The sequence below is a fragment of the Cyprinodon tularosa genome, unplaced genomic scaffold, assembly GCF_016077235.1.
Source record: "Cyprinodon tularosa strain WSP-4 unplaced genomic scaffold, ASM1607723v1 ctg1078, whole genome shotgun sequence".
Taxonomy (NCBI): domain Eukaryota; kingdom Metazoa; phylum Chordata; class Actinopteri; order Cyprinodontiformes; family Cyprinodontidae; genus Cyprinodon; species Cyprinodon tularosa.
Genome location: NW_024037869.1, coordinates 70,884 through 86,166, shown reverse-complemented (window position 1 = coordinate 86,166; position 15,283 = coordinate 70,884). Strand labels below are relative to the sequence as shown.

The 15,283-nt window shown below is 37.3% G+C and overlaps 1 protein-coding gene across 1 annotated transcript in view; it reads left to right on the top strand.

The window, feature by feature from the left end:
- The first annotated feature begins 2,099 nt into the window (after positions 1 to 2,099).
- LOC119787011 (vasoactive intestinal polypeptide receptor 2-like) overlaps positions 2,100 to 15,283 on the top strand; it is a 60,273-nt gene continuing 47,089 nt past the window's right edge. The window contains exons 1-3 of the mRNA XM_038290637.1: positions 2,100 to 2,320; positions 9,727 to 9,829; positions 14,936 to 15,043. Of these exons, the coding sequence (XP_038146565.1) occupies positions 2,264 to 2,320; positions 9,727 to 9,829; positions 14,936 to 15,043 (268 nt within the window). The 5' untranslated portion in view covers positions 2,100 to 2,263. The remainder of the gene's footprint in view (positions 2,321 to 9,726; positions 9,830 to 14,935; positions 15,044 to 15,283) is intronic.

Below are 15,283 nucleotides of genomic sequence, written 5' to 3'. Positions count from 1 at the left end.
CCTACAGTTACTCCACCTGAACGCTTTCAGTAGGTTTTTATATTTTCCAAAAATGAGCTCAATCATATATTTATTGAATGCTTTTCTATTATTGAGAACACAAGAGAACTATAATACACTGATATTTATATTTATAGACAGTTAGAGAGATGCCTTTTAATGCATCACATAGGGCCCCAAAACATTAATGTATAAGAAAAATATAACGGTTGATTCCGATGCCAAAATCAATATATCATGCATCCCTAGAAGAACAATTTCAATTCCATCCATCTAGAAAAATATGGATATGCTTCATTATAAATATAGTAATTTTTTTTTCCCTGAAAACTTTCTGGTAAACTTGGGGATATCCCTGTAAATCTGTTTTTTGTTTTTTTTTTTGTGTGGAAAAAATAATATTTCTCTTATTTCATATATTAATTTATCCTATTTACTCACTATAAAAGTTTTTACTCAGTCTGTGTCACCTTGAAGGCCACACCATTCTCTGCAGGATGGTGTTTGTAGACCAGACATAGCTTCTTCCCATAACAAACCAGGTTCTTTCTCAAGGTTTATTCATAACATGATACTGTTTAACCAAAGTGTCTGTAATTTGTTTTAACTCTGACTATTTTTCCATTATTGTGAGTAAGGGGGAACGAGTGCTGCTCATGCAGAACAGGGCAGAATGCTGTGCCGTTAGGGCTGTATGATGAACTGTTCTCTCTTTGCAAAGATATGAATAAATGTGCCGACTGAGTGAAATCCATCGATCTCCATTTATTTAACTAGGATGAATAGTTGAACTACACTACAATCTGTTTCCCCTTTAAATCTGCAGCTCTCCCTACTTCTCTCTGTGCTCTGTTTAAAAAGATGTATGAACCTCTTTACTAATATAATGATGCCAGAAACTACATTTCAAGATATGTAGAATCTCTGCCGTCTGATTCTTTGTGCACAATAAGAAAACATGTTAATTTTAACCTGCAATTGTCAGTCATCATGGTCTTCTGAGAAGCCCAGCTTTTTTTTTAACAATTGAAGTAGAACACAACATTTAAACTATATTTTCCCCAAGCTTCCTGCATTATAATACTAACTTGTATAAACTTACAATCTGTTGCCATTTTTAGCTTTTTAACCAACCATCTCCTAATTTTTACTTAAACATATGTCAAAGTAGCGGCCAGTTAAATTCACTGAGTGCTGCTGTGTGTCTCTCCTTGAACCACGTAGCTACTATGTAGGCAGTGAAATGCGACCGCAAATCAGATGTCCCAAAGTGATAGATCTGATAATATTTCAGCGAGAGGCGGGACACACGAGCAGCTCGAAGGAGGAAAAAATACACTGACTGAAAACACTCTGAACATAGTTAACTGCACCCAACATCTGTTACCTTTGGCTAAAGTAAATCCACAGAAAGGGGGAAAAAGCGGAAATGATTGGTGGCGACCGTCCCCATCAGGCCAAGGGGACATGATCACACCAGTCCTTCACTAAGTTACGCCTGTGGATCCAGAGGACCTATCAGTAACAATGTCTGTTTCAGCACTCATTAGATCATCATTAGAAGTTCTTTCAGTATTATGTCTTCAGTACAGGAGCCAGAATATGACCTAAAGGGGCACTGGCCCCCATTGGCCCCTGTCTAGAACTGCCCCTGGATGTCACAATAAAGCTACACATATCAATCCAAAAATATTTCTTTTAATTTTTTTCATGTTCATTCAGTTCACTAAAACAATTTTTTTTTCTGCAGTTGTAGCTCTAAGTTGCGTTTTTCTGCAGCAGCTCTGCATTTCTAAAGGATGTGAAGAACCTCATCGCGCTGCTGTTAGAAGGAAGCACCACAAGAGGTCGCTGTTGTCCTTTGGCGTCAGTACAGTATGTTGCCGCTTTGGTCCCAGAGGCTGGGATCTGTCTGCTCCTAAAGCAGAGGGAGCAGAGCGCTCATGTGCCCTGGGCGGCCCTAGGGGCCATTTATCTGTGACGCGCAATAAATGCAGAAGGTGAACCGGAACCACAGAGGCTTCATCATATCGCTTCTTCGCAACTTTATGCACGATAGCGTCACTTTATCTCCTCTGTGCAATAAGTGATCCAGATCTGCTGGATCTAGATGCGTTGAAGCTGCGCGTAAAGGTGGAGCAGGATTTAAAGGCAGGGGTCTGAGCACAGAGGATCAGCCTTAGAGGAAATCAGCCAGCTGTCAGTCAGCTGAGGATGACAGCCAGGTGAGCAGAGCTGCCCTGCAGGTGGATGGGAGGTCACCATGTCCTTTACGCACCGACTCACTGCTCTGCTGCTCGGATTCACCCTCATCCTCACGGTCAGTCCTCATCAGCTGCTCTTAAACCAACTTTAGAATATGGAGATCTTTAAAAATATCAAGAATTTCCTGCAGAATAGTTAACCGTTGTCTTACTTTTAAAGTTGTTTTTTTTTTTTTACCAACTTTTCCATTTTTTAAATAGATCTTCTGTTTGAAACTGTCTTTATTTATGAATGTATTATACATCTTGTAAAATGCAAACTGTAAATCATCTCTTTTTGTTTATCACTGCAAGAAGAAGCCAGGTCTAGTAAACCAGCTTCTTTGCTCCACTGCATTTCTTCCTGGACCTGGCAGATAAGAGCAGATCCACTTTCTTTTCTTCTTGCGTGTAAAGTTCACATTTGGCTAAATTCTGGAAAACTAAAAGCCTTTTTTTGTTTCTTCCTTCCGGGGTTTGAATGCAACAGGAGACAGTTTTAGGAGATGTTAGGTTTCTGGTTTTAGTAAATGCATCTGAGAGGATGTCAGCTGTCCAGAAATCCACTCAAGACAGAGAAACTGCGACTGTTTAGGTTAAATTGGAAGCAGAAAAGTTGGTTGGATGTGGAGTAAAGTTACGGTCTTAATTTGCACATTAATGGCTGATTTGATTAAATGCAGAACTACCTGCTTCTATTGGAAGATTTGCTGATTTTATAAAGTTTATTCCCATTTTGTTACTGAACTATTTTCATGATCTTTAGCTCATATCTGATTTTTTTTATCAACACAAATTATAAAGTATAGTAATTAATTTTTACTAATATAGATTTTTACACCTAAAATACATAGAAAAGGTATTTAACCCCCCTCCCCCCACCCTATTTAGAGGATATTGTGGTACTTTCTACGTATTTCAAACCAACAAAATGAAGATGATCCGTGGTTTCAAAATATTTAGATGGATTTCCAGGAGAACGAAGAATCTCTTTAAATGTGACCCTAATGCAGCAGCAGAGATGGAAAAACTTGCTGAAAGGAAAAAAATGGGAAATCTTCTAGCAATTTTTCAACAAAGATGAGATCACCTTAAATTAATAAGAGGTGAAACATTAACAATTACTGGACAGATCAGCCCCATGGTTAAGCATGGAGGTTGAAGCATCATGCCATGGGAAAAGTCTTCTTCCAAATTTACATTAAATCTGGCCGCAATTGGTGGGAAGATGAATGGAGGCAAATTCAGGACAATCCTGGAAGATAAACCTGTGAGAAGTAAGTAAGTAAGGTTTATTTATATAACATCTTTCTCAGACAAGCATCACATAATGCTGTACAATATGAGGCAATGAATGCAAAGCAGCACCATAAAAAAATACATATAGGCAAAATAAATACAATCAAAGCATGAGGCAGAAGCTGCAGAAGACAGAGGACTGGGGTGGAGGTTCCATTTCCAGCAGGACAAACACTCTGGACATGCATCCAGAGCTGTAATATAGTAGCAGAGATCAATGCATATTCATGTGTTAGAATGGTCTAGTCAAAGTCTGGGCCAGTTAGCTTTGGGGGGGCAAATATTTCCCCAGAGATTTGCAAGCAAAGCAGATAGAAATAAACCCCAAAGAACCTGCAGCTGTAACTGCAGCAAATGGAAGTCTGCCGTTCACTAACATGCTCTACTTATTGTTGTTCCTTAAGAAAAAAAAAGTATAAAATGCCCTAATATTTGTATCGGAAGAGGAATCCCTAATCCATCTAAAGAGCTTAGATAATATGGCAAAGTTCTACACATTCTGCCATCAAAAATGACTTTAAGGCCCTGTTATGTTGTTGGAGTCGTGTTTAACTTGTTAAACCAGCAAAAGATTAGCAGCAAAGTTTTTCAAATGTGGTCTGTAGACTTTGTCGACATGTCGTCTCTGTGTGGGATGATGACATTTATTTTTACTAAGAGGTCTAGACATCATTGGAGCAGCAAGCCACCAGAATCAATGTTTTCTGGGTGGGTTAGAGTCGGGTCGATTAAATGTTGCTTTCTGATTTATTTTTATACAGAGGAATGAAGTAACACTGCTGCCACTATAATTGAATTCATTTGAAGGATTTTTGCTTTTGTTCTTCAACTTCACAGGTTATAAATTCCTTGAAATCTTTGTTATAATTAGCAGAATAATTATTAAATTCACCATTGAAAGGACACAGAGAAGTCAATTTAGAAAAACTGCAAACCTTGTGCATTAACATTAAAGAGGAAATCTATAAACTTGTAAAATGCATGAAGACAGTATTTTTCTGTCTGTAAATAATTCCCTGAATTTCTGGGAAGGATTTCTCTGTATATCAGGGTGGTCTTGTGTATTTATTGAATAAACCACTTAGAAGAAAGACCAAAGCAGAAAGTGTCCCAGCATCAGTTTCCCAAAGTAAATTAAACTTCATCAGTGTAGACAGAGAGTCTGCATAGCACCACAAGAGGCTATGAAATATTATCACTGAGTCATCGCTATGACTTTTACGTAGGGCTTGAGTACATTTGACCACCTATGTAAGGTTTATTTAAGAGGTGAGTAAAGCCTTGAAAACTTAACAAGTGTTCAATATATAAACCCTTGTGCTTTAGGGACATTCTACGTCCTGTTCCAAATGAATAAAATTAAATAAAACTTGATAAGTTTTGTTCTTACTGGAGAAAATGATAGACTTGGAATATTGGACTGTTAAAAAACAGCATTATGAATTTATATATATATATATATATATATATATATATATATATATATATATATATATATATATATATATATATATATATATATATATATATATATATATATATATATATATATATATATAAAATTTTTTTTTTTTTTTACTCAGACGTCCTCTGTTTAAATTTAAAATACTTAGTGATTCAGTGAATCAGAAACTTGCCCATGATGGTTGGACTTCTGCATTTTTTCCTATGTCCTCAGAAAGAGCATGTTTGATGTCAGCCTACAGGGCTCCTGCTGGATCAAACCTGAGACTGGAACAAAACCAGATGCTCTTAGCTTATCTTTACGTATTTTATAGATTCAAGCGGATTGATATTCCCTGTGACAAATATCTGGCTCCATAATGTAAGAAATATTCATTTTATTTTCGTTTTATTCATTTATTTGACAGGGACAGTGTACATTAATTAGCATTGCTGCAAGAATTAACCAAGAGGCCATTTTCCATCTGTTGTCCCTGGACAGATCTTTAAATTATCTACTTAAAAACACAGAAGTAAGAATTTTAATAACACAATAGAAATATAAAAAGAAATGAAACTGATATAACCCTTCAAATCTTTTAGAGAAATATTCCCTCTCCATGATTAAATTAAATTAAATTTAATGTATAGAACCAATTCGTCATCTTAATTCCCAAAGAAAAATGTAATCTATACAGAGAAAATGGACTTTACATAGACAGCTCAGTTAATTCCTACAGACAGATTCTAGTCATTGATTTCATAGGACTTGGATGATGTGTCAGCCTCTGTACTATAGAGCGAGCCACCGTGTCCTTTGGACTGCAGTAACACCTTTAACGTGTCAGCTTTCTAGTCAGTACTTAGGCTTCCCAAATGCTTATTTAATTGTTCCATCAATCACAGGTGACTCTACCATGTTAAAACTGATGACTGGTTGATTGTAATTTGGACTTTTGGTTTTCTTTTCATTGCAAAAAATTGAAATCTAAGGGAGTTATTTTTTATAAATAAAGAAAAAAAAGTATTAGTCCTATTTGAAGTGCATAATATCTAATTATTTTATTTTAAAAGTAAAAAAAATGCTCATTAGAGTGGCAGATCACCTCTTTACCAGCTCAAATTAATGAGAAATACACTTATTGTGAGAAACTTTTACGTATTTTTATATAGTTTCAGCTTCCAGTAAATTATTAACATGTAAAGATTTAATTATTAAGAAAATATGTGATTGATGTTGATCTACTGTCAGGATCTCAGAGTCAAATTCTTGCAAGAGGAACTTTAAAGCTTGGATCACAGGATGACCCCACTATGTGAGATCAGATTAGGAGAAAGATGTTGATGAGGTGTTATTCATGCACCACTAAAATGCAGTGCAGATACTCAGAATTGATGAGTGTTTATTCTTTTTAGAGCAGAGCTAAAGCTGATTATTTTCCCAAAGATTCAGGATTAAAAACGTGGATAAAAAAGAAACAATCTGTTTAGTTCAGCAGATAAGTTGCTTTAGTTCTTGTTTGATTAGCACAATGGTTTGTATCTATTTTCAGTTTTTTATTAATTGACAAAGATGAGAATGAAGCCCTTGTGGTTTAGAAATCCCACATATGCTCCCAGTGTTACTCTTCTGATTTTCCCACTGAGAAATGCAACAAAAGCATGTTTCTCATGTCATTTTTCTTCAAACTGGCTTATATTATGATGTTTATATATCAGATAAACAGTGAAACAAAAGCCTTAATTGCTCTGTAAAACAAAACAAAACACAGAGTGATAAGTGCAGATAGAGAACAACCAATGAGGTAAATGTGTTCAGTTTTTACTTTTAACAGGTTGAGATGAATAGTTTGGTTAAACACGACCTGAGTTCCTTCAGGAAGTTAGTTAAGCAAAAGAAATATGTGAGTTATAAACTGTCTGACAGCTCTGACATGTTGGCAGTATATCTCTGTGTAAACAGACCTCCCAGCACACTGGCATACACTCACTTCATCAATGGAGTCAGGTTTGCTGTGTGAACTCGTTCCGTTGGAGAGTTTTTCCTTTCATCCATATTGTAAGCTCTGTTGGTTTGTGTACTCTGTGTTTGAGTGTGCCCTTGGTAACCATCAGCTGTACCAGGACACACACGGGTACGATACGAAGGTGGCAGCCGTTTATCAGCAGCCTGACAAAACGCTGACGTTAACCAGTAACGTCTGCGTAGCTGCTGCTAACGAGGTGACCTCAATTCAGTGGTTTCCAAATTGTTCTTCCATTTGGTTTAGAAGAAAATGTTCAAGCTCTCCATTTCCCAGTAACTCCGCCCCAACCTGTTCAGCCATCGACCATAAAGAAGTCATCTTAACCTTAGGCTTCAGTGCAAAGCAGCAGTGATGATGATCATCTCCTCCTAGTCTGAGGCCTTGGTTCTGGCTAAAGGTAGATTTTCCCAATGTGGCACTCATTTCCCACTTTTTCACAGCACTCAGAGTAGCCCAACACTGTTCTTTTCACTCCCTTAAAAAGACCTGATGTCAGCCTCTTCATCGCTGGTCCCATTTTATCAGACTTTTATGGCTTTGTGATCGATCCCACTGCTCATTCATATAAACAGTAGCATCTCGTTAGGAGTTGTCCCATTTTGCTTTTCTTACCTTTCTTTAATGTTGTGGTCATGATATTGTTGGCTCAAATTACCCAAGAACCTCTTGGACAATAGGCCTGTTTTCGAGAAATATGCTTGAAAATAACATTCCCAAAATGAATTAAATATATCTCAAGAACTACAGAGTTTATTTTAATTGTTTTGGTATCAAAATAAAGGCAAGACCCCAGAGAATATGTTACAGGTCTAAAAACCATCTTGGGGCGAGTGCTGAGGACCCCAATGTCATGATAGGTTTAAGGTTTCTAACCCACATGCAGAACACACGGACTCAGGGAAAAAGTTCAACAGTTTATTGAACAAGGCACAATAATAAATGTACAGATCCAGGGGGTTATCAGATCCAGGATTGGTCACGACTGGGTTTACTGCAGAGAGGTTTGAGAGAGTGGTTAGCTGACGTCCAGGTAATTTGCAAGATGAGTGAATGCAGGTTTGTACCTGATCTGAGGTTTGAGCAGAGCAGCAGAGAGGGGGAACCAGGAGGGTCCAGAGGCTGTCGGCAGGCAGAGGGCTTGGCGGAGGCAGAGCTTGGCTAGAGAGTTTACAGGGACAGGTTTGAGTTTCTCTTACAGATTCTTCTGAGAGTGGGCAGGCAGGTCTTTGGCAGGTTTGATTCTCCAGAGTTCTTCAGAGATCAGACTTACAGATTTCCAACAGAGAAACTCTTCCAGATTATCAGGTTTCAGGCAGGTTTAACCTGGGAAGCAGAGAGGACAAAAAGAGATTAGGTTCAGGGTCAGGTTTTCTGAAAGTCAGAGATTCAGACAGGCAGGTTGGCTCAGGCTTGCTAACCATAACTGGCAAAACACTCTGGCGTCGGAGTGTAGCTCTCCGCCTCCATATGTACTGGTCTCCTGATGAGCAAACGAGCCGCACGTGGTGAAGTCAGCTCCAGCTCCAGGAGACCTAGAACGCCCTCTGGTGGAGAAAGGTGGACAGACCTCCAGATCCCAACACCAAATTTGGGTCCTCATGTTATGAAAAGGTTAAAAAAAGACATCAGCATCCACTATATTTTTTATGATGTTACTTTATTTCTGCTCTATAACATCTAGCTTTGAATCCTGAGGTTGTGAGTTCAAAACCCACTCCTACAGACTGCCACTCTCAGTCTCTGAGCAAGACCCTTAACCCCACATTGCTCCCCGGGCACCCCATGATGGCAGCCCACTTCTCCCCGAGGGGATGGGTTAAATGCAGAGATGAATTTCTCCTATATGAGATCAATAAAGTTAAATTAATATTATTCTGCGCTTGCGGCTCACTTCGATGACCTGAACCGTTCAGACTGGAGTCTGCTGGCCGTCGCATATCAGACGTATCAATGTTCATGAGGAAAAAAACATATTTGCACAGAAAAAAGCATCCGAATTAAAGAATTTCGACCTGCTGTGTGAACGTGGGCTCAGTCAGGTGTTGGTATTTCACCACAGTGCTGCAGGTTTCAGCCTTCTACTTTCAGACTGCTATTTCCTATTTTTGCCATTATTTTATGAAATTCAGCTTTGTACCAGAGGGAGTTACTCAGTTTTCTTCTTTTTTTAAAGTAAATGGCTGCTCTGTCTGTGTAAGCAGGCATGACAAAAAAGCCCTCATCAAACATTACAAGGATCCTCTATTTTCAGCAGTTTGATCAATATGTTGTGTTTCTCACAGTCTTTACCCAGAAACATGTTTAACCTAAAAGACAAACTGATATGAGATATTTCCATGAAACTGGGGGCCAGATTTTTGCTCTTTAATTAATTACTTCTGTTAAACTCTGTTATCTCACAAGATTAGATACATTTTCGTTTATCCAGTTCTTTTTTCCGAATGAACTCAGGATAGTGTTGCCCTTACTCCCTGAGATCAACACTGACAAATTTAATCATTTTGTTGCTCCAACTGGGAATAAAAAGGAGCAGAATGAGCTCATTGGGAGTTTTTTTTTAAGCTCCCATCCATCATACGTTTCCTCCCTGAGTTGTAGAATCCAGCCAGAGTTGACTTTCAGAAACATAAACTTTACTCCAGAGATCTGAAATATGAATATTGCTAATGTTGGTGTTAAAGTCCCTAATGTGTATTTCCTCCTCGGTCTGACAGGTTAATGGGAGATTTTCTCACTGCTGGTTCGTCTGGGAGATGGAGAGAGCCAGAGAAGAATGTCAGACACAACTGCAGCAGCAGCAGAAGCCAGATGCTGCAGGTATAACTTTCCTAACTCTAACATTTACAAAATATATCAAACTCAATTCAGAGAGAGAGAAAAAAAAATACGAAAAAGTGAAATTTGCTTGATTTATATGAGGAGGTTGTGTTGAGTGTTTTCTTAACACTAATGGCTCATTCATTCACAAAAAGATACAAAAATACCTCTTATCTTGTTTCTCTTACACCAACTCATCTCCCTTTATGCAGCAACATCTCACCCAAAACAGACACAAGTAAACCCAAAATCTAAAAATAACCACATACAGCTCTAGAATGAAGATACAATACATCACATTAGATTGTTTAAAGGTTATGCATCTGTAAAATTGCAAACTTAAATAATGAAATATAACCCATATTTTTTATTTATATAGTGCCAGTTCACAACACTCATTGACTCAATGAGCAATCCCATGCTTGTAGTATGCTTGAGGCATATAAGCATCTGCTTGAGGCAGAACACATGCCAGAGGATTGAAGGGAGCACATACAGTTAGTCACATTCAGAGAATCAGGATTGCACTGAAAAATGGGAGAAACTCCCACATCTACTGTAAAACAAAGGTGTAGATGGCAGCAGCACAGCTGATATTTCTCTCCAGGATGGCGTCACAGCCAAACAGGAACAGAACTCAGCATTTTGGATCAGCTGAAGGCTTTTAACTACAGTTTGTTGACTTCCTGATGATAAAGAATTACAATAGTCCAGCCTTGAAGTAACAAATGCATGGACTAATCCAATCAAATGAAGTGACTCACTAATCTTCTTCTTCAAAGACTGGTCCAGAGACTATAACGTCTGTTTTGTCTGCATCCAGGTTTTTATGTCTTCAAGACATGCCTGTAATCTATGTAATGGGTTAGCTTCATCTGGATTTATAGACAGATATACACTCACCGGCCACTTTATTAGGTACACCTGTCCAACTGCTCGATAACACTTAATTTCTAAGCAGCCAATCACATGGCGGCAACTCAGTGCATTTAGGCATGTAGACATGGTCAAGACAATCTCTTGCAGTTCAAACCGAGCATCAGTATGGGGAAGAAAGGTGATTTGAGTGACTTTGAATGTGGCATGATTGTTGGTGCCAGAAGGGCTGGTCTGAGTATTTCAGAAACTGCTGATCTACTGGGATTGTCACACACAACCATCTCTAGGGTTTACAGAGAATGGTCCGAAAAAGAAAAAACATCCAGTGAGCGGCAGTTCTGTGGGTGGAAAACATAAAGATGAAGCACAATAAAAAATGATGAATGTAAAAATGGCTCAAAACATCCGTCAAATTCAGACGTCTGAGGCACCTGAGAAAAACCATAAAATCTTAAACTTAAAAAATATGATCTTTAAGGATTACAAATAATAGTCTCTAAATGTGCAATTTTATATGAATTTTGCAGGTTCAATAAGTGGGCATGCATCAGGTTATCTATAAAGATTGATGCAAAAACATTAAGACACACTAACCGGTTTAGTTCCGCCCAATTTAAACAGTGTTAAGATAATTATTTAAAGAGGAAACTAGTTATAGTTACTAATCATTTATCAAAAGAAGTGACTAAGTTACTGCCCAATCAAAGTAGTTACTGCTCAAAGTAAGGTTTTATGATCCAGAATATCAATCTATTTGATAAGGTTCCTGATATTGAACTTTAAATAAAACTGGAAGTTCTGTTATAAAATATAAGATGTTTGATTTCAATTTATTTATTCAAATTTAAATTAATGAATTTGAATATTTAAAAAAAACAATACACGTGTAAAAAATGAAGTATTAAACTAATCTGTGTGTGGTTAGTTAGTCCAGTGAGTTACCATATATTTATGTGGATGTGGTTATGTTTTGAGTAATAAAGCAAACTAAGGGCCGGATTTATCAAGATCCAATTTTGCATGCAGTAGTAGTAGTAGTCAGATACCGTTAGCAAAATTGCTTTCAGGTTTAATCAATCAATTTGCGAGTGCTAAATTAATATATTTACACGTTCTCCTCCCACAAGACGCACTTTTGCGTGTAAACGCCCCATATTGCATATTCATTGCAGAAAAAGTACTAAATGGATAAGAGGCGCTATTTAGCACGTTTTAAAGACCAAATCCTTTTAGCGCGCTGTTGATAGATCAGTTTGTACATTTTTTAGCGTGCGCAGTGAAATAGCTCACGTTTTTATACACGCAAACCTTTGATAGATCCGGCCCTAAATGTCTTATGAACTTTCACCTTCAACTCGCATAAAAATATGTATGAAACTGAAGTAATAAGGTTTCTTAATAAGTTAGCAAAAATAAAACATACTTTGCAATAGAATAAAAAAAAGATTCCTTCTTCCACAATAAAGCACAGCAGCACTTTTTTATATAATGATAGAAATAATTAATAAACAACGCAAGGGAATTCAGTTTAGCACAAGAAGTAAAAAGGAAAACATGGATAGCCAGCTGTTTGTCCGGTGGTGGTGAGATGTGATGTGAGGAATTTCTTCAGATAAGAGAGGCTTCTAACCGACATATAAATCTTCATCCCTGTGCTTAAAATCTGTGTTCACAAATCCCAGGAACTTTTCAGCCAATCGGTGTGTGTATATATAAAAATATATGTGAAAAGTACTTAGATTACTTTTTCAATGAAAAACTAACGCACTTATAATATAATGTGCTGCTTTAAATATAGTATCATATAATACATAATATACTATTTTGAGTAGATTGCTTTTTCTGCTCACTGATAGTGGCTACAAAATAAAGATGAGGCTCTAAGCCATGGAGATAGAGGTAAATAAAAGCAAAATTATTTCAAAGACATGAAAATAATACTAGATGCTATTTAAAGTGCACTTAACATTGGTAGCCTATTTTCAAGACCTGCAAGCAAAAGACAACAACAGCCAAAGTAACAGTTAGTTATAAAAAGTAAATATCATAAAACATGAGGAATGGTGTACCAATACCTCCTTTGTGACCACGATGGCAGCAGAAATATTTTGCTTGTGAGTTTGCACCTCACTTTCAAATGTGCTAAAAAAAAACAACAACAACCCAAAAAACTGTTGCCGCAATTGAGTTTGAGATATGAAAAACTGCTTTGCACGTGTTAAATATTTAATTTGCAGTTCCTCCACCCATGAAACAAGGGAGGCAAACAAGTAAGCAAAAGGATTGCACGCACTGTCTGAGGGATTGAAAATCACTGTGCGCCTTATTTGAAGATCTCCTCTGTGTGTAGAAGCTAGTTTACATGTGTTTTAAGATGCACAAACCTATTTGAAGATCAGGCCCAATCTGTTTTTGTTCTGGGAAAAAGGTGCTATCTTAATCTTCTTGAACAACTTTAGAGTCCATACTTCCTAGTTAACATTTTACTGTTAAGATGAAATCAGATAAAGAGAAAAAAAAAAAAACAAACATAAAAAAAAATCCCCTCCTCCTGAACTGATAGCCATCAATGACTTTAGGGAAGAAATTGTTACTGTTGATCAATATGGGATGGGTTACTTTTCATATTTAGTTATTTTATAAAAAATGAATAAATCTAAAACAAATAGAACATTGTGAAAAATATACATTTCTATTACTCAGTTTGGTTCCTCTTTGCATAAATTGTTGTATCAATACAGGGTCTAGTTGGGTCTGGTTACTGTCAATGTTCTGTAAACAACACTCCACAGAGTCTCTGGGGCCAGATTCCTGGTCAGTCAAGCACAGGACCTGCATGGTCATTGGACCTGCGTTTGGTAGCTTGGCAGTGTGGAACAGTGACAGATCCTGCTGAAAAAGTAGCATCTAAAACATCCTGGTGAAATGCTGCGTGAACTTTTGACTTCAGAAACACAGTAAACTGGAACATACAGTTAAAATGACAATCTTATCTTACTGTGCATACTTTGTGGCTTTTTAGTCTTTCTTTCTTACCCATCTGTCATAATCATCCAAATCAAAAATAATAAAAGCTACATTTTTTTTTCAACTGTCTAAAAGGAGTAAAAACAATACAGAACTTTTTTTTTTAGCTTTGCTTGCTTTGAAGTCCATCAATTCACAGATAATGACAGAATATTGGTGCATTGCCTCATAGAACAGAGGTGGGAGGTTGATGATCTGGGCTGGTTTTATGTCCACACAGCTTGGAGCTGAGTGGACCATCAGCCCCGCTGAGATGTGGACCAAAATTTTCTTTAATTTCCTGCTGCCTGAACACTGACCTGAACATTACCTCCTCCGTACAGACAAACACTAAATTAGAACAAATCAGGTATTTAAAATGAAATGTGCTTTTAGTTTCCCTGTTGTGTTATAACAGCTCAAATAAAACCAATTCAAATACATAAAGATACAATCCAGCAAACATTAAACTGCTCCTGCTTTTTCTTCCTTTTTTGAAATTCATTACTCATTGAATGTTTCTGCTAACTGATAATAAAACTTCCTACTCTGTGTTCAGCCGTTTGTGCAATATGTTGTTTTTCTTACAGGTTTTACACAGAAACACTTTTAACCTAAATAGACAAACTGATATGAGATATTTCCGTGAAACTGTCCAGATTTAATCACCGTCCCGCAAATACCACACTTAAAAAAAACCCGTATATGTTAGGCACATTTTTAAGATAGCATTTCATGACTATCTATATATCTGGATTTTTGATTGACATCAAATATGTACATATCTTTATTCTGTGCTAGAAAAATATGACAAAAAAGTTGATATTCCCCATCTCTGATTAAAGCTGAGATTAATAACCTTTGAAATGTATTACAGTTGCTGAATGTTTCAGAAATAGAAGCAGATCTAACATTCAAAGGTCTATGTTTTCACTGTAATGTCCCAGATATTTATTGTACCTCCTTAAATCACCCGTTAGATCAAATCACAAGAGGCCTTCCTTCTTCTCTGACTGCGGCGCGCAGCAAAGTGTCAAAACATTTCTGAGCTACCGGAAAGCTTTCATGTGGACCTGATTTATGCTGAATATGCTTGGAAGGGTTTTAAATAAGTAGCTCAGCTAAACAGGAAATTCAGACCTGGCTAATTTTCTTTTTGTGCGTTTTATCTGTGTGTGTGTATATATTATGTGTGAATGTGTGTGTATATTATGCGTGCAGGATGTGAAGGCGAGTGGAGCAACGTCTCTTGTTGGCACAGTGCGGCCGTCGGGGAAGTACTGACCGTTCCGTGCCCCTCCCCCTTCCTGCTCCTGTTCGGCAAAAATGGTGAGCGTAGCACCTACACATCCACACACTAACACACACATTACATGTTTTTATTCTCACTGGGAGCTTGAATTTGATTCACTTTATTTCCTCATTCATTCCTATGGCCTATGTCTGACCTTAACTTTAAACAAAACAGGCTTTGGGCCCTATGAGTTGTTCCAGGAGCAGTGGGTTTTTACAGAGTATATGTAACAAATGTTAGAACAAATGAACACTCCTTTTTCTGCTTCCCTAATG